This window comes from Phoxinus phoxinus (assembly GCF_949152265.1).
Source record: "Phoxinus phoxinus genome assembly, chromosome: 8".
In the NCBI taxonomy this organism is placed as follows: Eukaryota; Metazoa; Chordata; class Actinopteri; order Cypriniformes; family Leuciscidae; genus Phoxinus; species Phoxinus phoxinus.
The window spans coordinates 8483849-8511219 of NC_136883.1; the positions used below are offsets into that span (position 1 = coordinate 8483849).

General features: G+C 39.0%; 3 protein-coding genes across 5 annotated transcripts in view; 1 reads left to right on the forward strand and 2 right to left on the reverse strand.

The window, feature by feature from the left end:
- Window positions 1-21277, reverse strand: part of LOC307003356 (UDP-glucuronosyltransferase 2A2-like) — a 47035-nt gene extending 25758 nt beyond the window's left edge. Inside the window, exons 1-2 of the mRNA XM_079621658.1 lie at window positions 21207-21277; window positions 16043-16109 (exon numbers count right to left, since the gene is read on the reverse strand). The gene's annotated coding sequence lies outside the window, so the exon portion shown is untranslated. The remainder of the gene's footprint in view (window positions 1-16042; window positions 16110-21206) is intronic.
- Window positions 1-27371, forward strand: part of LOC307003355 (CLOCK-interacting pacemaker) — a 350350-nt gene that overhangs the window by 169776 nt on the left and 153203 nt on the right. The window lies entirely within an intron of this gene.
- LOC307003357 (UDP-glucuronosyltransferase 2C1-like) lies at window positions 1865-16113 on the reverse strand. Its single transcript, XM_079621659.1, has 2 exons — window positions 16043-16113; window positions 1865-3529 (listed from the first exon to the last, which is right to left on the reverse strand). The coding sequence occupies exon 2, from the start codon at window positions 3522-3524 to the stop codon at window positions 1929-1931; it is 1596 nt and encodes a 531-aa protein (XP_079477785.1). The 5' UTR covers window positions 3525-3529; window positions 16043-16113; the 3' UTR covers window positions 1865-1928.

The following is a 27371-nucleotide window of genomic DNA, read 5'->3' on the forward strand; positions in this document are numbered from 1 at the left end:
TTGGTCATTTAGATATGTGAAGCATAATGTATACGGAAATGAACCTGGACATTCTATCCGTCGAAAAATCTCAAAATCGGCAAAATGGACATATATATATGATATATATATATTTATGTTTGAGCCTATATATCTCCATATTAAAAACAAGCCGGATTTGTGACTCGAACTCCAACTATTGGATAACGCTGGGAAAGCGTGCCGTTGGAGAAGGGGGCGCTGCAGAAGCCACATCCCTGGAGGGAGGAACTGTGGCGGTTATACATATGGACTAGCCAAGCAGGGTAGTGCAACATATGGCAGTCTCTGGGGTGGTTCCAGCCTAATTCTAGGGGGGACAGAACACAAGCAGAGACGACAGAGCGGACTTTGTTGAGGGAAAGACACAGGCTCGTCCGCAGAGGAGCTGATCATGGAGGAATACACTTATGGGGTCGCTGCAGGGACCTCTACATAGATATGGACACCCAGCCTAGCACAGGTTCCACAATGCATACGAGTGTAGGCCTTGTGTCAGACGCTCCGCAACGTCAAGATACCCATTCCCATAAAGGGATAATGGCGAAAGTCTTTGGTTGGCATGGTTGAGCGGTGAAGTGAAGGAGAGACAGACAACAAAGCAACGGCTTCTCATTCAGACAGTTTTATTTCAATCTCATTAAAAGCATCAAATCTTCCCACAAGTGCACACTCCAAATTACCATAACATGCAACACAATACACACAAGGTTTTGTAAGCTCACCATAAATTACACAAATACATACATATCCTTTGACAGCTGTAATTTAATGCACAAATAATGCACAGCCATTCACATTTGTTCTCTGCATAGAAGATATATATGAACACGCTGCTGCATCTTTGATAACTTTTGATGCTTATTTTGCAGCGTTTTTATAAGCTTTTTGATCGGTTAAAGGGCCGTAAATACCGGTTACACTCACAGCATTGATGAATCATGTTTGTGTCAAAGACTCAGGATCAATTGAAGAGAACTTATGCAATGCAGAATCTCTTACAAAGCAAACCCCTCATTTTTGATGCATTAAAGGATTAGTTCACTCTTTAAAAAACTTTTGCTGATAATTTACTCACCCCGATGTCATCCAAGATGTCAATGTCTTTCTTTCTTCAGTTGAATAGAAATTAAGGTTTTTGATGAAAACATTTCTCCATATAATGTACTTCACTGGCGACCAAACGGTTCAAGGTTCAAATGACAGTGTCAGTGCCGCTTCAACAGGCTTTAAACGATACCAGACGATGAATAAGGGTCTTATCTAGCGAAACGCTCGGTCATTTCAAAAATAAATAAAAAGGTTTAAGTTTTATAAGCACAAACGCTTGCCTTGCTCTGTTCTGTGATGCGCGTTCGTGACGTCACGTAATACGCAATTACGTTGAAAAGGTCACGCTTCTATGAAAAGTAAAACATTTCTATCCTGACGAAAATTCTCTTTTAGGCTTTTTAATATTACAACACCCAGGATACGCACACGCAATGGGCATTTTAAACGATAAACTGACACAAAGACATTTGACATGTGTATATGGTCCTCCTTCCGCACATTAGTAAACACTGACTCGGTGAAGCCTGACCTTTTCGACGTAATTGCGTATTACGTGACGCCACGAACGCGCATCACAGAACACAGCAAGACGAGCATTTGTGCTTATAAAACTGAAACTTAATTTATTTTTGAAATGACCGATCGTTTCGCTAGATAAGACCCTTATTCATCGTCTGGTATCGTTTAAAGCCCTTTGAAGCGGCACTGACACTGTCATTTAGACCTTGAACCGTTTGGTCGCCAGTGAAGTACATTATATGGAGAATTGTTTTCTTTAAAAAACCTTAATTTCTTTTCGATTTCACGGTTCCATAAATTTGGTTTATGGTTTCATGACCCTTTAATATGCAAATATGTCACTCAGTTTTCCTTTTTCTGCTGCAACACTTGCCACAGACAAATTTAATGGTTAAAAATATGAAGACAGTGAATATCAGAACAACTACAAACAATGTAACTGCAACATCTACTGAGTAATAGGAGTACCAAGGCAGTTTGTAGGACTCTGTACGGAGGTGAGCAGCACCTTTGTATCTCATTACAAACTCAATCCAGAAGAGGGCGCTGTCCAAAGGTTTAACTGGCTTGTCTCTGTGCAGATGAGAGAGTCTCTTCATACTCAGTCTGTAAGATGGTTCATTGATTACTTCCTGTATGGCTGCATGCAGTGTGTTTTTATCTAAAGTTGCGATGGAAACGATCTTGCCTGCTCCCCTTTCTTGCAACCGAAGAAGATTGTCATACTGGTCAAAAAAGAATGGAATTCCAACCACTGGAATACCATGGTACAAAGCTTCTTGAACACCATTGGTTCCGCCATGTGCAACAAAAACTTTAGTCTTTGGATGCCCTAGAAGATCGTTCTGTGGCATCCAGTTAACCAGTAATGTGTTGTTCCCCAAAGTAGATGGTCTCTTTCCAGTGTATCTCCAAATTACCTTTTGCGGGAGACGAGCAAAAGCAGTAGCTATTTCTTCTGTTAAATCATCTGGTAGGGCACTGATGAACGACCCTAAAGACATGATGATGACTCCATGCTCTCCAGAACTTTGCATGAAGTCTTCCAGATCATGTGGTAGGGCCTTCGCTGGTTTGCATTGGAAGCCGCCAATGTAGATGATATTAGGCATTGTTGGACGTGGAAATTCAAAAACAAAATCAACCCTCATAAGCCATATATCAGCCCCCTGGAGAAGTTCATAAAAACGTACAGGTGGATGGAAATATTTGTCACAAAGTGCTTGGTACTGTGGCAAATTAAAATAGCTGAACTGAAAGGCCATTAGGAAATAGTAGAAAACATTTTTTACTCGTTGGAAGAAGTTCATTTTGCCAGTGTTTCCAGATCCTGTGACAGGGATGTAAGACATTGGTGAGGGAGCGACGTCAAAGTGTCCCTCACCAGTAGTGGTCCATCTCACATTATATACCATGGGTAACTTGAGTTCATGAGCCAGGAGAATGCCTGCACCCCATGCCGGATCCGTAAGCATCAGATCATACAGTTTTTCATGCAGTGCCTTCATAATTTCCTCACTGTCAAACATGTTTGTTATAAGCTGGCATATCATTTTATGCACTTTAAACATGTTACTAACCATATCCAAACTCAGCCGTACAGCGCTCAGCCAGTACCTTTTTCCTTTTTCATGGTCGATTAGTTTGGACAGCATGTCTTCTATAAATTCTTCATCCATTCCTTTGGTGTTTGGTATGGTTATAGAGTTGTAATAAGTTGAATTCTCCTTTACGAACCAGCTATAATAGGTGCGTATTACATCAATGCTGTGCCCTTGACCATGTAAAGCCTTGATGAGGATGTCCATGTTCACCCAGTGACTTCCCTCCACAGGCACCACCAAGATTTTGCCACCATCACAGAGAGAACCAAAAAGAATTACGACTGTTATCCAGAGAGAGACAGAAACCATGTTCTTAGAAAATGGTGTCATCTTACCTGTAAATGATAAAATCATTGGATAAAATAATTTTGGATAATATTATTTGTGTAGTTACTTCTGTTAATAATAATGTTGCTGACACTGTACTGAAATAACAAAATAAAGAAATGAAATAGATGTAGAGTAGTAGCCTGGTTTATTTGTGTCACCCCGTTATCTAAATGCCTTTTCAGGCAAACCAGGCAACATAATTCAGATGGTTACTTTTAAACAAACTGAATTCTTCTGCAAATGTGAACAGATGTAGTTAAGAAGAGATGTAAAATGGTAAATGGACTGCATTTATATAGCGCTTTCACAGACCCAATGGCTACCAAAGCGCTTTACATTTTGCCTCACATTCACCCATTCACTCACTCATTCATACACCGACGGTGGTGTCAGCCATGCAAGGCGCCATCCAGCTCGTCGGGAGCAGCTGGGGTTAGGTGACTTGCTCATGGACACCTCAACACTTGGTCAGGTGGAACCGGGGATTGAACCACCAACCTTCTAGTTTGTAGACAACCTACATCAACCACTGAGCCACTGCCGCCCCTATATGTAGTTAGTAGTAAGAAACCTTACCTTTTTGAAAAGTTTCAATAACATTTATAGTTAAATTCTGTAACGAAGTATGTTGATAAGGGTAGGAGACGGCAAATGTGTCACACACTTTTATTAATTCCATATAAAACAAACAACAAAACATAATGAACGAGAAAGGAACATAAGTTAAGATAGCAGCCCCTCACAGACGACTGCTGCACTCACAAACAAAACACAACGTAAATCCAGAACTGGTCCTCTCTCGTCCTTCACTGTCATCGCTCCTCCTTTTATGCTATTTCGTAGCTCCTCAGTGAGAGACAAACCACCTTACGGCTCTCGGCCCTTCTCTGCTCGCCACATACCCCCATCGCAGGCCGGGAGTACTCACGAGTACACCCCCCCTCCTGCCATATGGTCCCCCACCAGCTGGGTGAACTCCTCCGCGATGCCTGGCGGTGGCGCTGGATAGCCCTCGGTGGATGGCTCGACACTCCTCCAGCAGCAAGTTTGCCCGTCCCCCCGGCAACTCACTTCAGCCCACAGCCTCGAGCGTCTATGGCAGAAGACTCAGGCATGCTGGATGGCACCGCGGATTCCCCACAGCGGATTCACTGTCGTCGTTCCTCCTTTTATGCTTCTATAGCTCCTCCGTGATACGAGGCTGGTGTGGCACGCAGGTTATGCTTATTATCAATCACACCACCGACAGTTCTCTCATGGCTCTCGGCCCGCCCTGCTTGCCACTAATGCCTGTTATCTCACGAATAATTGTTCATGAAACAATATTTTCATGAAGCCTTCTCTTGTGGAACCAAATATATCAGGATAGCTGGCTCTTGGTTCATCAATTTAACACTCACAATTAAATATATAAATAAAACTTATTTTTTAACTTCATCAATGGATAATTAAAATGTTCTCTCTTTTTTTCATTGTGACAACGTGATCTGTCGTCTCCACTAAAGCACTGGTTTACATCAATTCTAAGCATTTCACTTTCTGAATACCTTTGAGCTCCTGGATACAAAAATTCAACAGTTTATGGGATAGCTCAACAAAAAATGAAAATTATGTTATTAATCACTCACCCTCATGTCGTTGCAAACCCATAAGAATTTTTTTCTTCTTCAGAACACAAATGAAGATCTTTTTTTATTTTTATCTGAGAGCGTTCTATCCCTCCAAAGACAGCTACGCATTTGACACTTCAAAAAGTTCATAAAGAGATCACAAAACTAATCCATTTGAATTAAGCAGTCTGGTCCAGATTTTCTGAAGAGACTTGATCACTTTATATGATGAACAGATAGAACAAACTTCTTGCGGAAGCTCAAGCGTTCTGCGTAGGACACAAGAATGAACCTCATTGGTTCTTGCACGTCAAACAAACATGCTTGAGCTTTCATTTACCACAATATGATGTGTGAGCTGATGAGATGAATGTTTATATGTGAATAAAATACTTATCTGTTTATCATATGAAGTGATTGAGTTTCTTTAGAAAATTTTAGACTACTCAATTTACATGGATTAGTTTTATGATTACTTTATGAACTTTTTGAAGCATCAAAGTGTCAGTTGCATAGCTGTCTATGGAGGTACAGTATATAAAGCCCTCAGCTCTTTTCTTAAAAAAGATCTTCATTTGTATTCCGAAGATAAACGAAAGCCTTAAGGATTTGAAACGACAAGAGGGTGAGTAATTAATGAAATAATATTTGGGGGAACTAATCCTTTAACTGGTCAATTACATCCATTTATCCATTAAAATGACAAATGGGACACCCTACGGTCTCACGGACACGCGGCAGCCAAGTCCACAAGACCGAAAGGGCATATGAAGTGTGCCATTTGGGACAGGGCCCTAGAGTTTTATGCCATAACTTTGTATACATACACATGTAAACGCTCTCTCTCATGTTTAAAAAAAAACCCTTATCTTTATGTTTATCTGCTGTCTGTGTAGCGTGATTTTGTTCCCAAACCACTTCACCAGAAATCCCACCCTGCAGCTAATTTTATTGGTTAGGGTTACAGTGATGGATAGGCTTAGGGATCAGTGTTTGGTGTAGGCAATCATTAATGTGATTGACATGACCAATACAATTTTAAGAATCTGCAGCAGGGCAGAGTTCCCACTGAACTGGTTTGATGAAAACTCTTTAGGAGACTGCCGCCATCTCCTGTACTGGACAACAAACTGTATTTCTCACATGGGTGATGTTAGTCACCATGGAATCAAAATGAACAATTCTTATTTTTTTTATGGGATATCGCAGTAGACTATTTATTATGAATAATTTATCTGTGCGCATAAGATTATTAAAATTCATGTGCCCTCCTAATCTTATCAAAATAACTTTCCCTAACTCTTCCAGTGACATCTCTTTTCTGATGACGTGTTTTTGGTGTGAAGAGAGACAACCTCACTCACATAAGATCACAGCAATAGCAAATGATGACGGTCCAACAATCAAATCAATTCCCAATGGACAAAATCGTGTCCATTAGGTGCGTTCGACCAATCAGTGTATAACACCAAAGTACCGTGAGAGCGATTAGAGTGCAAATGGCTCCATATGTTTTCGAATCGCTCTCACAGCACTGTGATGTCATACACCAATTGGTCTCCGCAACACCGCTTCAAGTCGAACACACCTAGCCCCAGTCAACCCGCTAAATGCGGGTGGATTTCAACAATGGCACTAGCCACTTAAGCGGGTTGAATTTTATATTCAGTCAAATAAATAAATCCACTGCGGGTTTCAGAGTGAAACATGACACTTTATTTAGATGCTTGCAGGTTACGCATTTCTTCCAGTGTGACAGAGCAGCTCAGTTCACAGTAAATGCTGCTCCACACGAACTCAGTTTCTCCATGTGCTGTTTGTTTGGGTTTCCAATAACGTACATTTGGGAACGCATATAAAGTCTAACGCGCTTTGTGTTTCAAAGTGTTGCACTGTTATCATTTAAATGAGTGTAGCATGTCTCAGCAGCTCATTTAATAAACTCCATCTCCATCTCTCACAAAACACACATTGATCGGCTGGTGACCGGAATTGGCCTATTTTCACGTGATCGGCCATGACCGGCGACCGGCCAGTCAGTCTGACATATGCCGGTCAAATGCTCTCTGGCGCCGCATGATTAACCTTTTGAGTGGTACGGTCCCATATATGTGATTTTTATTTCTGTGCCCCTGAGAGTACGGTGCCACACAGTGGTGGACAGTAACGAAGTAAATGTAATTCGTTACTGTACTTAAGTAGTTTTTTTGCGTATCTGTACTTTACTGAAGTATTTAAATTTGGGAAGACTTTTACTTTAACTCCACTACATTTCAAAGTCAAATATCTCACTGTTTACTCTACTACATTTTCAAAATCAGTCGTTTCTTTTTATATAGTGGATAAAAACGAGCCAACAATCACAATACAGCGCGCGTTTTGATTTGAACTTGCCTTGGCGGTATCTACTAAGCGCGAACCAGATTGCGACCATACATTTGCGACACAGTGATCTCGCCGCCGCGCAGTGATTCGTGTAGCTCTCAATAGTTCCAAACAAATCGCGTTGCCAATGATTTTAAGCGGGGCAGAGAGCAGCAGCTATTATTGCAGCAAATATCGGTCAATATTGACGCATAATGTACATTGCGTTACGTTGACACTTAAATTACTTGCATATAGGCCTATAATAGCATTTTTTTTTCTGGGGAGTAGCAGAAACACTGCATTAATACGTTTTTGTGTTTAATTTTGGAGGGAAATTGGCTGCTTCCATAACGTAGAATATATATATGTGTGTCTGTGTGTGTGTGTGTGTGTGTGTTTAATGGCGTTGTGCAGGTTTATGTGACTGTATCATAACATTAGGATGTTAATAATTATGACCATAGACGCTCGAGAAAAATATACAGTAAATACTGTAAATGTATTAAACCTTATGGGACAGTCCCCTTCACTCCAAAATTAAATGCACAAAAAATATTTTCAATTCAAATATATATATATTGGCACACCAATCTATTAATAAAATGACATTAATTAGTCATATATATATATATTTCCTTTATATAATTTCCTTTAATGTCATTAATAAAATGACATATAATTAGTCATTATATATATATATATATATATATATATATATATATATATATATATGACTAATTAATGTCATTTTATTAATAGATTGGTGTGCCAAGAGTGACATTGTTAAGCAAGAGTCTTGTGACAAAAATTATAATAGGACATTATAGCCATAAAAAAAATCATAGTACTTGGGTACTTAAGTACATTTGAAGGCAAATACTTTTGTACTTTTACTCAAGTGAATGTTTAAAGGCAGCACTTCTACTTTTACTTGAGTAATATTTTACCTTGAGTATCTTTACTTTAACTCAAGTACATATGTGTACTTTGTCCACCACTGGTGCCACATGGGATTTAGAATGTTCAGTGACGTCGCATAACTGCCAGATTCAAACTGTGCTTTCGCGCGTTGGCTGGTGCTGAGCCAGAGTCGGACGCGTTCAGCGCTATCATATATCACAACTCTGCAGTGTTTTCAACCGCATAATGTTTATAATAGGTTTCAGACATTTATATACACATAAGCACGAGTAAAACAATACATGTGGAGTTTGTAAAATACACACTGGTGTCTGTGGAAGCATCAATAACAATCTATTCAAATATAATTTGCCGATGTGTGTTATTCCTATCAGACAAACATAGTGGAAGTAATTATAAAGTTTATATTCTTCTCACAGTTCACCGGCCACACTTGAATCTTTTTCGGGAGAAACTGATGAATTCACGTGCTGTAATTTCGACTGACAGGACAATGGCGGTGCCCATCTCACGTTATAGATCAAGATTATTTATAACAAATCACTCACTTTATTTGAGAATCGGAATATCAGATAGTTGATGACATGGTAAGTAAGTTTGTGAATATTTTGAATAAAAAAGGAAATAAAAGAGACATCTGTAATACCAGTGTTATTTTGGCTGCAGTGTATCGCGCGATGCGTCGCCATGCAAACATTATAAACCCCTAATCGGCTGGCCTTCATTACATACCTGGCGTCAAAAACATTGGTATCAACTAATTTCTATGAACCTTCGATCAAGCAGGTACATTATTCTGATTGTTACTAAAGCACGTACTTCCTTTGGCCGCCTTTCCTTTCAGTTCTCCGCTGCTAATGATTGGAATACACTTCAAAGATCTTTGAGGCTTAAGTCCATTGTTCCGTTAACCACTTTTAAATTATTATTGACAAATCATTTCTCTGATCATTGTACGTGCTAATCGGATCCACTCTTTGCCATTAATTGCATTGACACCTTTAATTTTAATGTTTGATCTGCTGACCTGTATACTGCATTCTTATTTATTGAGTACAACCTTGTCTTGTAAATACATGTATTGTTTGTACCTCAACGCTTTTATCTTGGCCAGGTCGCCATTGCAAATGAGAATGTGTTCTCAATGTGCTTACCTGGTTAAATAAAGGTTAAATAAAATAAAAAATAAAAACATTAAAGGGAATGTTCTAAAATAACGGTCGCCTTGAAAAAAAAACTCACTCTGAGGGGTCGGTTAAAATATTTGAAACTTACCCGTGAAAGGGTTAAAGAAAAGATAGAAAATAAATTGGTGTGTGCTGTAAAGTGGTAAGAAAAAATTTGATCGGAATAGGCTAAAATCGGTATCGGCAGGTCAAACTCAATGAAAAATCGGAATCGGGCTAGAAAATTGTAATCGGTGCATCTCTAAAACTAACTATGTGTCCACACGACTTTTGACTAATGGATGTTGTCGCCTAGAGTTTTTATTTCAAAATGATCTGAAAATCATCCTGCCTACTCATTCATATTAAAACAAAACATTGATTTAAATTTTGTAAGACACTCTTGTTTGGAAAATCAATATGCGTGGGTGCGTGAATGATCATGAATAATGCTGTGATTCACAACTGAAAAGACAATGACATGCATAATGAGCTGCATAATGAGACTTTCAATCAGGTGTGTCACAGAGGGTACCACAAGACAAAAATGCGAGGACAAAATAAGTAAATAAATAAATAAAAATATATATTATATATATAAGGGCTGGGGGAATTAACGCGTTCATCTTTGCGATTAATTTGAGATGTTTAACGCATAAAAAAAAAAAAATAACGCAATTGACGCAGCACTTTTTTTGCTTCGTTTTAATGACTTCCTGTTGCGGCTGCTGTGAGTGTGCCAAACTAAGATGCTGTGTACAAATGAATCACAGAGGACTACGGTTTGGGCTAAAAAACTGCTATACTGAAGAAAAATGTCACCTACATACATCTTGGATGGCCTGTAAATTGATTCAATGCGTGACTCACTGTTTTCCTCAAAAACCTTAATTTATTTTCGACTAAAGTAAGAAATACATGAATATATTGGTGGGGGCGGCAAAAGCTTCCCCCTGTAGGGGGCAGTCACCATAACTCTGCCCTTCCAAGGCCCTGGGATGAAAATCCAAGGCTGTTCATCCCTCTAAGCCATGAAGGGCCACATCTGCCTTCGGGCTAGGGTTGGGAACCGTTTCAATTCCGATTCTGCTTATCGAATCCGGTTCTTATCGATTCTAGTTTCCGATTCCAAAAAAAAAAAAAAAAAAAAAAAAAAAAGCAAATACTTGAAGAATATTTCTTCCTTTTATTCTTGCCAATTTTAAGCAATAACCAATAAAATGGCTAAAGTGAAAGGAGTCTCTTAAAGATTGTGTTGATTACATTATTACTCCAGCTAGGTGGCAAAAATCGTCTGTTAATTTTTTTTCATTTAATCATTTATTCAAGAAGACTCAAGAGATTCATTAAAAAACTGTGAATCATCCATTAATTAAACAAGGTATTTATGAATGAGACTGAATTAATTTGAAACATGTTTGAATTAGTGATTCAAATGAGTATTTAAAAAAAAAAATAGACTGGAACAAGTTCTGTGTAGTTGTCTGATGCATGTAATCGTGATCTCCATTTTAAACAAAACAAAAACGATTTTAAACCAAATAGATTTTCAGTTCATTATGAATTAGGGGCCGTTCACATAAGGCGTCTAAAAACGCGTGGAAAGCACGGCCGTGACACTTTCTCCTTCTTTCCACAAGCGCTTGCTCTCCTGAGATGTCTGTCGTTGCTATGCAACCATGAACTGTGCTCTTCATGATGACGAGGAAGTATCAGCAAAGGATTAATTGATTTCTATCGCTTGCATTAGCTTACTACGAGATATATTTATGGAGATGAGAAATAAAAACCCGCCCTGTCCAGCTATGATCAGCCAAATTGGTGTGTGCTGTAAAGTGGTAAGAAAAAATTTGATCGGAATAGGCTAAAATCGGTATCGGCAGGTCAAACTCAATGAAAAATCGGAATCGGGCTAGAAAATTGTAATCGGTGCATCTCTAAAACTAACTATGTGTCCACACGACTTTTGACTAATGGATGTTGTCGCCTAGAGTTTTTATTTCAAAATGATCTGAAAATCATCCTGCCTACTCATTCATATTAAAACAAAACATTGATTTAAATTTTGTAAGACACTCTTGTTTGGAAAATCAATATGCGTGGGTGCGTGAATGATCATGAATAATGCTGTGATTCACAACTGAAAAGACAATGACATGCATAATGAGCTGCATAATGAGACTTTCAATCAGGTGTGTCACAGAGGGTACCACAAGACAAAAATGCGAGGACAAAATAAGTAAATAAATAAATAAAAATATATATTATATATATAAGGGCTGGGGGAATTAACGCGTTCATCTTTGCGATTAATTTGAGATGTTTAACGCATAAAAAAAAAAAAATAACGCAATTGACGCAGCACTTTTTTTGCTTCGTTTTAATGACTTCCTGTTGCGGCTGCTGTGAGTGTGCCAAACTAAGATGCTGTGTACAAATGAATCACAGAGGACTACGGTTTGGGCTAAAAAACTGCTATACTGAAGAAAAATGTCACCTACATACATCTTGGATGGCCTGTAAATTGATTCAATGCGTGACTCACTGTTTTCCTCAAAAACCTTAATTTATTTTCGACTAAAGTAAGAAATACATGAATATATTGGTGGGGGTAATTTGAATACATGAATATATTGATCAGCTGTTCGGCTGAGCTTTTGATGTTGTCATGGAAAGGTTGGTTGTTTTTTGTCACATGACCTGCATGCGCTTGCGGCATTCTGAAAAGATGAGATATTTTCATTTCGCCGCGGCATAGGCCTACATTTGAAATAACGAATTTGCACGCGCAAAAAAAAAGCGATATGTGAATCATCCCAAAGTCAGGAATCGATAAGCGGAATCGAAATGCGTGCGTCAGGAAAGACTTGGTCAGTTTGGTGCTGCTCAAGCGCCACCCAAAGTGCCGGTCCTAGACTTCTGGGGGACCTGAGCAACATTTTGTAAGGGTGCCACTTTCAAGGTGTTAATAAAAAAACACAAAAGGACATCCAACCCCTTAATCTGTTCTTTCAGAGCAGTTTCACTGTTAAAGAAGCAACAGTCTAAAATTACAAACAATAGGACAAATACAATAGAAAAAAATATACAAATGAAATAAATAGATTAGCCGACTAAGCGAGAGTACCGCCAAGGCCAGACCAACTCCCATGAACATTGGTCCCTCCTCCCAGTGTGGCGGCCAGCCCCTTGCTACTCGAAGCCAGGCTTAGTAAGCCACCCCCTCAAACGTGAATCTCAAGAACGGTTTGTGATCTGGATATGAAAGTATGCGTCCTTCAGATTCACTGTTAAAAACAATCCCTGGGTCAGACCTGCAAGAGGATTTGTTTCAAAGTTAACATTCTGAACGGCTGTCTTATCAGGACATGTTTCAGACATCTCAAATCGAGGATGGGCTTGAGGCCGTTATCCTTCTTTGGAACAAGGAAGTCGCGGCTGTAAAAGCCTGACCCATGCCACGCTTGAGTGACGAGAGGCTGGAGAGGTCACCACACTGTGGTGGGGAGGTGATGCTAGTGAAATTCAATTGTTTCTAAGACCTATGCTGACACACCTGGAACGGCTTCCCAATATAAAGTCCTACCATTTGGACTGTCCATAGCTCCATACACTTTTACGAAAATGTGTGGATGCAGCCCTCTCCCCCCTGAGACAGTTGGGAGTGCATATCCTGAATTACCTCAACAATTCTCTGCTCTTAGCCCAATCAAAAGAGGGTGCTATACACGCATAGATACTTGCTCCTCAGCCACTTGGTAAGTCTGGGTTTCAGGATCAATCTAAGCAAGAGCTCACTGCCCCATTGACCCAGCCAATGCATCTCGTTCTTGGGGGCAGTCTTCAACTCAGCCCACATGCAGGCCTGGGTTTCGCCAGAGTGCTCTCTGAAAATTCAGAGGCGCTAACGGCGTCTTTCAGATTCGGGGACAACTTCCCCTAAAAATGTTTCAAAAGCCTCATGGCAGCAGCGTCATTTCTCACCGTCAGTCCCCTCAAAGTTTGTGTGTATTCCCACCTGTAAGGAAACTAGGGCAGGGAGAAGCACACAACTTAAATGATTGTTTGTTCGCCATTATTTTCTTATATTGAGATGTACTATATAATGACAAACAACAATAAATAAGGCACACTGCTAAGAAGGATTCATCCAATCAGAGCGCTGTTTACAGAATGACACCAGTCAGTGGCTCGCAGTCAGCAAGAGATGAACCATGAATACTCCTGTGCAGAATTGATATCTCTTTCCTTTAGTAGTAGACTTATGTGAGCGAGTTAAATGACCAGAATGTAAGTTGTTTATTTAACACAGTCTCACCCCAAAACGTCACATACTGACGCGTCTTGACCATTCGGCAACATACGACGAAAAGGGTACCCTTTAACGTCCATATGTGACGATTCGGGAATGGTTGGGTTTAGGTATGCGGTAGGGTACCGCTAGAGGGCGCTGCTGGTGCGCTGCTGGTGCGCTTATGTCTGCGTCTCATATGGACGTTAAAGGGTACCTTTTTCGTCGTATGTTGCCGAATGGTCAAGACGCGTCAGTATGTGACGTTTTGGGGTGAGACCGGGCTGGTTTATTTCTTGATCTCCTGTGACCTTTTCGATGTTTGAAAGCATATGTGTGCATTTTATTGATATATCACAAGCTCATTGGTTTTCCATTGCGGCAATCTGCGTTAGCACCCAACCGCCAAAGTTCACCATTTACGATATGTATAATTAATGCTTAAGTACCATAATAGTGTGAGTTATATCTCTGGATGGTGATTTATATTGTTATTTGCTTATATTTGGTATATATTACGTTATGTGTAGTTTCTTTATCTGCCATTACTGCCTATAAAAGACATGTTAAAATGGCATCTTTCATATCTAATGCCATGTCTGAGCTCTCAATGACATCTTGTGGACAAACTAAGTACTGCAACAACTTTAATAATGTAACCTGGATTATTGCATATGTGAATGTTATTGATTTATTTGTATATCTAATATTTATTTTTATTATTTGATATTTCAGACCACTCACTGTTACCATTCAAATTGAATCCTCAGTAAACTTCAAACTCTGGTTCAACTGAGTCTTATGTGTTCTTGCCGACACACCAGTGCGGATACAAATCCACCTGTTCCAGCTTAAATACAATCCTTACATAAATCTCCAAAACACAGACAGTATGAACACAGAGCACTTACTGAGGCACAAAAGCTAACGCCGGTCATCCCGGATGTGCTTTTATCCTTTCCTGGTCATGACGTCAACCACCCGTGATGTTCACTCTCGCCATTGTGACACGTGCTCACAATACTCAATGCTACAAGCTCCCTGCGAAGGGTCAATTCTGAGCATCTAAATTGTTGTGTAGGCTAGTCCGCTGCTAGTGTACATCTACTTAACTCTTTCTTCGCCACTGACTGAATTTTCCAGATAGCCATGTTTTCAATAGGGGGCACTATTCTGCATCTTCTGAAAGAGTACAGAATCTCCGGATCAAAACACAGGGGAATGAGAAGCAGAATCAAGTGATGGAAGATTGCTTATGCAAATGTAAAACAACAACATTTAAATCAAAACTCCCTAATGTTACTGAATGAAATGGCAACCCAGGAAGGGTTAATGACTGTAAAGCTGTGGGGGTGTTGATGGACTCAATCTACTTCATTTACGTTTTGATCATTGTTCCGAATCCCATCCGGATGTAGTCTTTGACAAAAACCTTTTTTTTTTTTTTTACTTACCCACATTCAAGTGTTCATAAAGGATGTATGAAGCTAGAATAAAATGTTTTGTAAAATGGAAAGAGTGCAACTTAAAGTGCAACAATAATATGTATAGGAAACTAAGTATAATTTTATGTTCACCTAAAGAAAACAAACAAGTATACTTGCAGTATAAAACTACTAAACTAGTAGTTTACTAAGAGTATACTTAAAAGTGTCCTTTCATAGATTAAAAAAAGTACTACAAGTATTAAAATAGTAAACTAGTATTCTTATAAGTTCACTTGTAGAACAGATGCAGTACAAATGAGAAACATTGTTGTGAACTAGTTGTGCACTTAAAGTTTGCTAGTGTAACACTTATAGTACACTTAAATGTATTACATTTTATATACTAAAAAGTCAGCCAATTTAGTCCCAAACCGTATTGAAATAGTATACTTACAAGTTTACTACTAGTACATTGATATTGTATACTTACTACATAAAGTATACCTAAATACATACTTGAACATTACTTAAGTATACTTCATAAAATGTATACTTCATAAAAAAAAAACTTGAAGTATACTTTTTTATAAGGGAAACTATTTGAAACATGTCGAATGAATTCTTGTAAATGAACTACAGATGATCCCTAAAATAATGGAAATTTCACATTTATTTTGAATGAATACACTTGTTAAAAAAGCCTGTTGTTTTAATCCATAAACTGTAGATTACTTACGATTATATTGGGTGGTATATGCTTCTTCTTTGTTCGGCACTGATATCTTTATCTTGGCATATTACTCCTGAAAATGAGCAAACAACTTTAGCATTTCGCCTTATCAAACGTTATCATTTGAAATGTAGTGAGCAGCCCACAGAAAGTCCAAAGTGCAAAGTTTATTTGTAACATGATCTATATGGCACATATATATTTTTACTCGCATGTAAATTTGCTAGTGATATCAAATCTACAGAAAATAATTGATACTACTTCAACACCATAACTATGTCTTTGAACACTTGCTTATTATAAAACAAAATACTGATTGATTAAACAGTACTTTGGCTCAGTGCTCATTTAACTGCCTACTATCAGAATCTGGATGGTAAACTTGAAAGTGAGGGCAATGAGGGAAGGACAGATCACATGAGGGAATGAGAGTTCATGAGGGAAAAGTTAGTCAAGTTAGATTTTAGACTCATAGATCCATTTGAGAAAAGTTAAATAAACTTATCTCTGTTTGAAGCATGTGGTCAAAAATACAAATGTCACTGTAATGACTGAATAATCAAACCATTATTCAAGGCAGTGGGATAGGGGGTTTCACAACATAATTTTTATTTTAAAGCATGCATAGACAGTAGAATAATTCAGTATATATGATTCCATTAATCATATAAAATCCACTAAAGATTTTCTTATTACAGTCAAATGTTTTAATATTAGTTGTAAGTGATCAACGTCAAATGCCATTCCGTTTTCCTTTTTCTGCTGCAGCACTTGACACACAGATATCGAACTGTTAAAAATATAGACAGAGTGAATATCAGAACAACTGCAAACAATGTAACTGCAACATCTACTGAGTAATAGGAGTACCAAGGCAGTTTGTAGGACTCTGTACGGAGGTGAGCAGCAACTTTGGGTCTCATTACAAACTCAACCCAGAAGAGGGCGCTGTCCAAAGGTTTAACTGGCTTGTCTCTGTGCAGATGAGAGAGTATCTGCATACTCAGTCTGTAAGATGGTTTGTTGATTACTTCCTATATTGCTGCATGCAGTGTGTTCTTGTTTAAAGTTGTGACGGAGAGCATCTCGGCTCCTCCCTTGTCTTGTAAACGAAGAAGATTGTCATGCTGGTCAAAAAAGAATGGAATTCCAACCACTGGAATACCATGGTACAAAGCTTCTTAAACCCCATTGGTTCTGCCCTAGAAGATCGTTCTGTGGCATCCAGTCAACAAGTAATGTGTTGCCTCCCACAGTAGATGGTCTCTTTCCAGCAGTGGTGGGCCGTCAGGGCCAGCAAGGCCTTCTCTGCTGGCCTAAACACTATCAGAATCACTGACTTGCACTTTAATATTATTTTTTTATGAATGAGTATTAAATTATTCCCAATAGTCCGTTATCTTAATTTCATAGCTTTTTTCTTGGTTGCGCTGCTTCCAGTAGTGTATATTTATTTTAGCGCTTTTATCCAATCATATTTCAGCCATCATGTGTTGCCAGGGTCATATATATCTGCCTCAAGGCCTTCAGAATCGATAGTGCAGGCGCCTGTAGCTTAAAATGAATGGCAATGAAACTGTTGCTTTAACCAATCAGATAATCGGTCAGATTTAATCAGCCAATCAGATATCGAGTTGATTGCACCGGGGCCATCTAGCAGGCACACAATAACGTAAGCATTTTCACGCCCTTTGATTGGATGGTCAGAGCGGGTATTATTACTGGTAGTCAGAGCTAGCTGACCGTATCTAGTTGTGAACTGTGTAAACTAAAATACCTGTAGATTTAATAGTTTTTCAACCTTCCTCGACCACCAGCAGTTTCAAACCTACCGGAAAAAAATCCCTTATCCAGCTTACGCAGAGTCTCGGAACTCTATCGATCTGTCCCGGGTAAAAACAGAACTGACTGTAATGTAAAGTTATGCCAGGACTGATTTTGAAGGCAAAAGTCCCGCTGATCTCAATGATATCGTTCAAAAATCTGTGTGAGAGCTTGTGTCGGCTGTAACGTTACACATCGTCATGTTTTGCGGTGTTTTTCCCGTTTAACGTTACTGCTTCTGTCGAGCAGACACTCTCAGCACTAAAGCGAATTAAAACTTATGACAGAAATACGACGGGACAGACTCGACTTTCAGCACATTAACCTCGGTGGTGATAGAAAAGGTTGCTGGGACTGAAAAGCACAGACAACCTGTACAACCAAGTAATTCAAGTCTTTTTGAGGAAATAAATTAGGATGGATTTTGTGTAAAAAAAATCAGTTTTGGAGAGTATGTCCAAAAAATCATTATAATGCATTTTTTGCCCCTGTTTTTGTCCGTGGCGTGCTGAATATGATTTTCTTCCTAATTTTTCTTGTAAATGTATGATCGAAACAACTTCTTTTTTTCAAACATTAATACTATAGCCATTGAAGGATAAGACAGGGATGAGGATCCGTTTCTGAATTTATAATCGGAACGCAAGAACCACTGTACACAAAAGCCGAACTCAATTGCTCGTTTCTCTCTACCTTTCGCGAACTCACCGCATTAACCCTATAACTGCCGGTGCAAAATAAAAACAGGAATTTCACAACAATTATAGAGAGTATGTGCGTGCGCTGCTACACTATTAAAAGTTATTAATTCAGGGTTGACATCACTGAAGGCCTATGTGTGAAATGCACGGCCCGCCACTGCTTTCCAGTGTATTTCCAAATTCATTTTGTGGCATAATTGATGTGAACAGTCTATGGTAATTTATTATATTTAAATTTAGTAATAACCACTTTCACTTTATCTGCGGTTATTTCACAACCACAGTTAAGTAGTTAATCTCTTAATAAATATTAAAAGTATTCTAAATCAAAAATACATACATTTTTGCGGAATTATCAACTTTATGTGAGTTGTGCCTCGACACTAGCCTGGCTAACGCCAGACCCAATTCTCGTTGAGACTTGGGTCTGGGAACCACATGTTCATTTTCTCGTATTTGAGGCGTGGTTTACGAATGCGCCGGCGCCGTTTATTGGGTGCTAAGAATGTCTATCAAATGCGCCTGTACGTAGCTCATAGCCAATCGTTTCCATTATACCAGATGACGTATGTAGAGAAATGGTTTAACGCCAAACGCTGCTCTTTTTTCTAAATAAAATTGCGATCTAAACTACTTAGAACAATATCTAAGGCTGCATCAAAAGGTAGCTTCGCGTCTGCTGCCATGTTGACTCCATAGATATAAACAAACTGCTTAGTTGTGTCGCAAAGATGTCGTCATCGTCTTGCTGCTCCCTCCCCGTTCTGTGATTGGTTCCCTAAACGAGGCGAAAATCAGGTCCATGGTTTCCAGACTGCCTTTCAGCGAGAATAAAATCGCGCTGCGCAAAGGCAGTCTGGGGAAACCCAGGCTACCTCGACACAGCACAGATGAACACAATGTTTTGAGGAGAATGTGTGTCTCTCCGTCACAAAATTATACAGTGTGTATAATTTTATATAATTATAAAATTATAATGTAATTTTAAATGTTTGGCCTCAATAACTTATTTTATATGTTTGTCCTCAAATTATTTTGTAATATGACCAAATGCCTGCGTGAAAGAAGGAATGACATTGTTCAGCTATATGTTAACTATGAATGTGACACTGAATACTAAGACTTGCAGTCATACATTTCTGAATGAGATGAAGAAAAACTCATTATTGAAGAAGTCGTTTGACCTACGTTATAACGAGTCATTAATGTATTTTAACATATGTTTCATATAATATAACCGAAGCTATAGATTGTGAATTTAAACATTTCTCGTGTACCAGCGGTCAGGAGGACTAGCCGAGGTAAGGCTGTTCCAGGCGGGTTACATGAGCGCTGAGCGCCCGATGATCGCCTGGATCTCACAACTCCGAAAACGTCAGATCAAATTTTTTAAATAGGTGCTATCTTTATAAATAATTAACCAGATTTGAGCTTTAAACAACTAAATTCTCGACTGAACAACTCTTAAAAGTACATTTCGTGACACAATAAGAGTAGCCTAGTATTTTTAAATTTTGCGGCTTTTCTTGCAAACAGACCAGCCTAGCACTTGACCCTCCCACAAGAAGCAGATTTCGCCTCCATTTCGCTTTGGATGCGCGAATGCATTCAATATGTTCAAGCGTCAAACTAGACGCGATAGACGTGAATTTGACGCTCTATTCGCGTTTGGTGTGAACGCAGTATCAAACTAGACGCGATAGATGAGAATTTTACGTTCTATTCGCGTTTGGTGTGAACGCAGCATTGGTTCAACTAGGCTACTTGTATACGTTTGATTTATGTTTTGGTGTTTGGGACATGACTTTTAATGGTGAGTATGGGACATGACTTTTAATGGTGAGTATTTTGTTAATGTAGCCTATAGCTATCAAGTAGGCCTATATAAAAATCTGAATTTAGATTTAGGCCTATCAGCCATTATATCGCTTAGCGGCTTTAATGGTTTATTGTATCAGACAAAATTTTCATATTGGTGCATCCCTAGTATAAACAAAACTTAGAAAGCAAAAAAAAAATACACAAAAATGAAACGCGTTCCAATAAATGTACGGAGACGTTCCCAACAATAAACCAAAGTATAGCTACAAACAATCTGTAAGAATACTTCAAATCCAGAATAAACAACGGCAGTTGTTATGCTTTCTGGATAAAGAAAAAAACACGGAAACATTATTAAAGATACATTCTCATAAGCCACACACACTTAGGCTAGTTATAAGATCAAAAGTAAACACATTTTACACTCTTCTCACATTACCACCAACCATGCAGTGACATTATTACTATATTAATTTCCATCTAATTTCCAGTACTTATACACTTATTGAATGAGCAGACATCAAAAACAGCACATAGCCTAGCTCATAATCTATTTTCGTTGAGTTAATATAAACATTTACAATCAATAATAAAATAAATTATTATTGATTGTATATAAATTACACTCTATGAAACGTTACACCGCACCGCACTAGAAAACTTACGCAGCTGTCAACTCTCGTGTTCTCATTCTCTCCTCTGATATTATTGTATATCAAAAGAGAAAGAAGTATTGTTTCCATTACCATCAACAGCACCACATGAACTACGATACAAAGATTCAAACAACATTAATGATCACACGGAACGGAACAATTACTCACGCTCAATCTCTGTCACTGCAGCCTCGAATTCACGTCACATCGAAATCTCATTGCATTCGAGAGAATGCAGGAATCGACTCAAACTCCTGAATGAGGCTTTTCCTCTTTTCTTTCAGAAAAATAGCGTTATTTCTAAACTCACACTGCAGTTTACGTGTCCTCAGGGATTTCAACCGTAACTCTTAAGTTATTCTTCCCATTGCACTACACATACGCGCAATGGCGCCCTCCAGAGGCGAGAAGGAACTACAGTCTGTTTCTTCTTCTTTTAATTTTTATTGGCGGTTGGCAAACCAACTTAAAGGTGAATTACCGCCACCTACTAGACTGGAATATGGACAGCAGCTTGACAGGAAGAAAGGATGAGGGGAAAAAAACTATTCATATTAAATTCTTTTATCCCAATATTTTTTAAATAATTCATTAGGAGACTGTACAAGACATTGTTTTTCCCATCAGATTTTCCACCTTGTATTTCTAACGACATTCTTTCTTTTACAATCTAATGAAATGTGTTTTACTCTCCCGTGTGTTACAGTGGGTGCAAAGTCCAGTGGGGTGTTTTCCTATTCTATGTCATGTGAAATTTAAACCAGCATGACCTATTCTAAGTTGATTAATTATCTTTTCTTTTTTGGATTTCTGCCCTGTCTAAAGCTCACTGCATGTCTACTTGTTTTTTTACATTATACAAATGCCGTCCAGTATCAATATCCCAGTATTCTTGCCATATTTTGTTTGTATGTCCCTTTATAATGGTTTTAATTTCTGCTCTACATAACGGTACTTGTATATCAACTTTTTCATGTTTTATAGATCCTTTAGCCAAAACATCAACAACCTCATTTCTTTCCACCCCTACATGGCCAGGAACCCAAAGGAAGGACACATCTTGTTCTCTATCATACATTATTAAAAGCAAGTGAAATATTTGATATATTATATCTTGTCTGCATGATGCTTTCCCAGATTGTATGCTAGATAATGTAGATAAGCTGTCAAGGCAGTCAGTTTTTGCCCTGGTTACACAGTCAAGTCAAGTCACCTTCATTTATATAGCCCTTTTAACAATATAGATTGTTTCAAAGCAGCTTTACAGTGATAATAGGAAATTAAAGTAACAGCGATTGTTTTGGCTTTACAGCAACTCTAGAATAAAGTTATTGGCCAGCTAAAGTTAGTTTTGGTTGATTCACTTCTAGACTAAGTCTAGTTTCAAATATAATTATTTTGAAGTGTTGGTGCTTAATATAACAATAACTAGTGTAAATGATAAATCACGTTTGAGATTTGTGCTGGGTACTGTATGCAGGCCACCAGGGTACCATACAGACTTTATCAAATAACTTGCTGACTTTCTATCAGAGTTATTACTGGCTGCAGATAAAAACCTAATTGTTGGTGATTTTAATATAGTGAAATGTACAGGTAGATGGAACACCTGCTAGGCATTTTAATATACATGTAGATAACGAAAAAGATGCATTGGGATTGGCATTTAAAGACATTCTTAACTCTATTGGAGTTAGACAACACGTGTCAGCACCTACTCATTGTCGTAATCATACTCTAGATTTAATATTATCTCATGGAATAAATGTTGATGCCGTTGAAATTCTGCAGCAGAGCGATGACATCTCAGATCATTATCTAGTCTCGTGCAAACTTAATTTAGCCAAGGCTGCAAAGCCGACTCCGTGTTACAAATATGTTAGACCTATCCCTTCTGCTACTAAAGATTGCTTTATTAATAATCTTCCTGATCAGTTTCATCTTCTCAGCATCCCAGATAGCATAGAATAACTCAATATTGTGACAGAAACTTTTGACTCTCTCTTTTCCAGCACTTTAGACAAAACTGCTCCTTTGCGCTTAAAGAAGATTAAAGAACATAGTCCAACGCCGTGGCACAACGAGCACACTCAGGCCCTTAAGAGAGCAGCCAGAAAAATGGAGCGCAACTGGAAGAAAACAAAACTTGAGGTATTTCGCATTTCATGGAAAGAGAGCATGATTGCATACAGAGAGGCCTTAAAAGCTGCTAGATCTGCTTATTTTACAACCCTATTAGAAGAAAATAAACACAACCCTAGGTATTTATTTGAAACAGTGGCTAAACGGACGAAAAATAAAGCTTCAAGCCCAGAAGTTTCCAAGCAACACAGCAGTAATGACTTTATGAACTTCTTTACTTACAAGATTGATAATATTAGGGACAAAATTATAACTATGCAACCATCTACTGCAGTATTGCATCAGGAAGTGCATTGTAGTCTCCCTGATGAAAAATTCGATTCATTCATTGCTATAGGAGAGGAAGAATTTTCTAAACTCGTTAAATCATCTAAATCGACAACATGCATGTTAGACCCTATACCGACTAAGCTGCTGAAAGAGATGCTTCCAGAGGTCATAGATCCTCTACTTAATTACTACTTCTACTTAACCCGCCTTCGACACCGTTGACCACAACATCCTCCTCACCCGCCTTGATCAGCAAGTGGGCATTAGGGAGACTGCACTACTTTGGTTCCGTACCGGTACGGTACAGTACGGTACGATTCTCAAACTCGCCGGTCTGTGTCCGTAGATGGCGTCCATCATATCTAACCACTTAAAAAAAAATTCTGTGAACACCACTCTGGCTGTTGTGGTCTTTCACCTTACGGTAATCACTTCACAGTTTCTTGCTTTTAATGCGGCACTGCTCGGACGTCCGCTGGAAACCCTCGGCCACCATCCTTTCAGAAACATGCTGAAAAACCTTTTCGTTTCTCATCATGCCATCGAGTTCCCTTTGCACCCTTTATTCACCTCCTGGGTCGACCACGGTAATGTTATGCTGCACGGCGACATTGTTTTGCAATGGTGTTGTGTTTTAAAAATGGCGCTTCTTGCTGTAACTAGGGATGGCTGACGCGAAACACTCGTTCCGAAGCTTTGCGAGATCCCGAAGCGCAGATGTTTCGAAACACTGATCCGAAGCGTGATTCAAAACACCCATGTCACGTGACTATGGCCAAACGAAGCCTCGAAGTGTTTCACTAAGTGTTTCATCAGGTGTGATCCGCCGAATCAGCGTTTGATTGACACGGTCGGAAACAGACCACACAATCGCACATCTGTATAAAAGTGAAGTCAACGCATGACCTTGTGGGTTTTTTGTGAGAGGAGTTTGATATTGAGATAGCGGATTTTTGGTGATATAGGCTAACGTCATTTATAGTGCGATTTGTTTAGTTATATTTAGGCTTACATTTAAATTTACACAACACATTGACTGATAGGCTAGAGACACAGAGTATAGTGACACATTAATAGATACATAGATATAAATATATGTAGCGGGACCTCAAGAGGTGCAAACTACCTCTAAATATGCACGACTACGCCACCCTGTTTAACAGGGAAATATCAATACTTATGAATTTAATGACCCACAAAAAGGACACAGGAACGTTGTTATCGAGGAAGGGCCAGAGACGTGGATACAAAAATACAAAAGAGTTTATTGTAGTCAGCAACAATCTTCAGACAACATCAAAGACTGGGTCATCATGCAACACTCAACACTCAAGTCAAAGAGGTAGCCGAGGCTTAACCATGGCAGGTACACTACTTTAGTGGGCACAAGGCCCCTATAATCACTCTTACCACCCTGTGCACAGGTATCACACACACTCCAATACGGTCAAGCATGAACGCACAGCACTCAGTGACAGAACCTCCACCACAGCACGTGAGGGCCTAGTACTAGCGGCCTGCACCGAAGCCTCGGCTCCTGTAATGAGAGCAGAAATGACTGCACTGGTCTCAACATATAACAAAACACACATAATATAAATAATACAAAACTATTCTTCTAACAACACCTTCACAAGAAACAGACATAAACCAAAACATTCATAAATAAACGCACAAAATATATATAAACAGCAAATCACACAATTTGCAAGACTAGTTTGGAGAAACAACCCAGCAACCACAAGGACGAGTGCTGTAGAGCAGGTGTCACACAAGTTGCATAAATGTTGCGCACATGTTGATGCAAAATGTTATTGCCGGGAAGAGTACGGAGTACAAAACAGCAGGAATCCGAGTGTACAAAGCAGCAGGAATCCGAGTGTACAAAACAGCAGGAATCCGAGTGTATAAAACAGCAGGAATCCGAGTGTACAAAGCAGCAGGAATCCGAGTGTACAAAACAGGAGGAATCCGAGTGTACAAAGCAGCAGGAATCCGAGTGTACAAAACAGGAGGAATCCGAGTGTACAAAACAGCAGGAATCCGAGTGTACAAAACAGCAGGAATCCGAGTGTACAAAACAGCAGGAATCCGAGTGTATAAAACAGCAGGAATCCGAGTGTACAAAGCAGCAGGAATCCGAGTGTACAAAACAGGAGGAATCCGAGTGTACAAAACAGCAGCGTTAAACTAGGGATGGCTGACGCGAAACAGTCGTTCCGAAGCTTTGCGAGATCCCGAAGCGCAGATGATTCGAAACACTGATCCGAAGCGTGATTCAAAACACCCATGTCACGTGACTATGGCCAAACGAAGCCTCGAAGTGTTTCACTAAGTGTTTCATCAGGTGTGATCCGCCGAATCAGCGTTTGATTGACACGGTCGGAAACAGACCTCACAATCGCACATCTGTATAAAAGTGAAATTAACGCATATTGACCTCGTGGGTTTTTGTGAGAGTAGTTTGATTTTGAGATAGCGGATTTTTGGTGATATAGTGACATTTATAGTGCGATTTGTTTAGTTATATTTAGGCTTACATTTAAATTTACACAACACATTGACTGATAGGCTAGAGAGGCACAGAGTATACATATAGTGACACATTAATAGATACATAGATATAAATATAGACAGCTAGATTAATAGATAGATAGATACATATATAGATAGATTAAAGATAGGCTACATAGGCTATATGAATACATAGATAGCCTAGATTATAGATACATATTATATATCTAAATACATAGATAGATTGTAGATACATATTATATATCTAAATACATAGATAGATTGTAGATACATATTATATATCTAAATACATAGATAGATTGTAGATACATATCTAGATAGATATGGATAGATAGATAAAATGGAGGCTCCCCAGAAGAGATGCCGTACATCTGTGGTGTGGGAGCATTTCCATTTAGAAACCCCAAATAAAGTGAGATGTGTGTATTGTGATCGGCAGCTTGCCTACTGCAACAATACATCATCCATGATGCGCCATTTGAGGAGCTGATGCCACAGTGGAAGTGAAAAAATACATCAACGATGCGTATTTGCCCAGAACTCATGATCCACTAACTTACTGGAAAGAGAGAGCAGTAATCTTTCCTCATTTGTATGTCCTGGCTAAAAAATGTCTTTGCATACCAGCAACAAGTGTCTCTTGTGAGGATTTTTTCAAAGGCTGGAGAAATTATCTGTAAAAAAAGAAGTAGGCTAAGTCCTTCCACAGCAGAGAAATTAATATTTTTGAATAAAAATATCTAAAAAAGTGAGACATTGTGACTTGATTTATTTTATTAATATTCATTTTGCAGGACCAAAATAACATTATGCACAGTGAGGAGCCTAGGTTACAAGCTTCACATATTAGAAAAATACAATAATAAAAAAACAACACATTTTTTTTAATGGCTCGTCAAGGTTGTTTCAGGATCAACACCTGCAAGTGACCACTAGGTGTCACCGTGGAGACGGGTGTCGGATTGATTCGAAGCCTCGAAACAATATGAACCATTTGGTTCAACTGTTTCATTGCTTCACGAAGCCTCGATCTGCCCATCACTACGTTAAACAGCGTTGCCCCACAGGTGTCACTGACCAGTCTATTCCTCCTTCATTTCATAAGTCGCGCGTCCACGTCACGCGCACACACAAAACCACGCCATGAGGAACGCCAAAGGAGAGTAGCAGCTGCCAACAGCCCACAGCCGCAATTTATCCTCAAGGCTCCAAGCGAGAACGGATGAGGAACCGGCAGGGGCGTTGCCCGGGCAATGACGCACCACGCAGACGACACTCACACGTAAACAGTGACTCGAAACCCTTTTTATATGGTCCCGTATCGTTATGATTGAACTCACGGCCGAACGCATTAGGTTAATTGGACGCAGTGCGTCCCACTACATA

What these genes read in the sequence shown, in the direction of transcription:
- LOC307003357 (XM_079621659.1), bottom strand. Translation starts at nt 3,524, where the DNA reads ATGACACCATTTTCTAAGAACATGGTTTCTGTCTCTCTCTGGATAACA.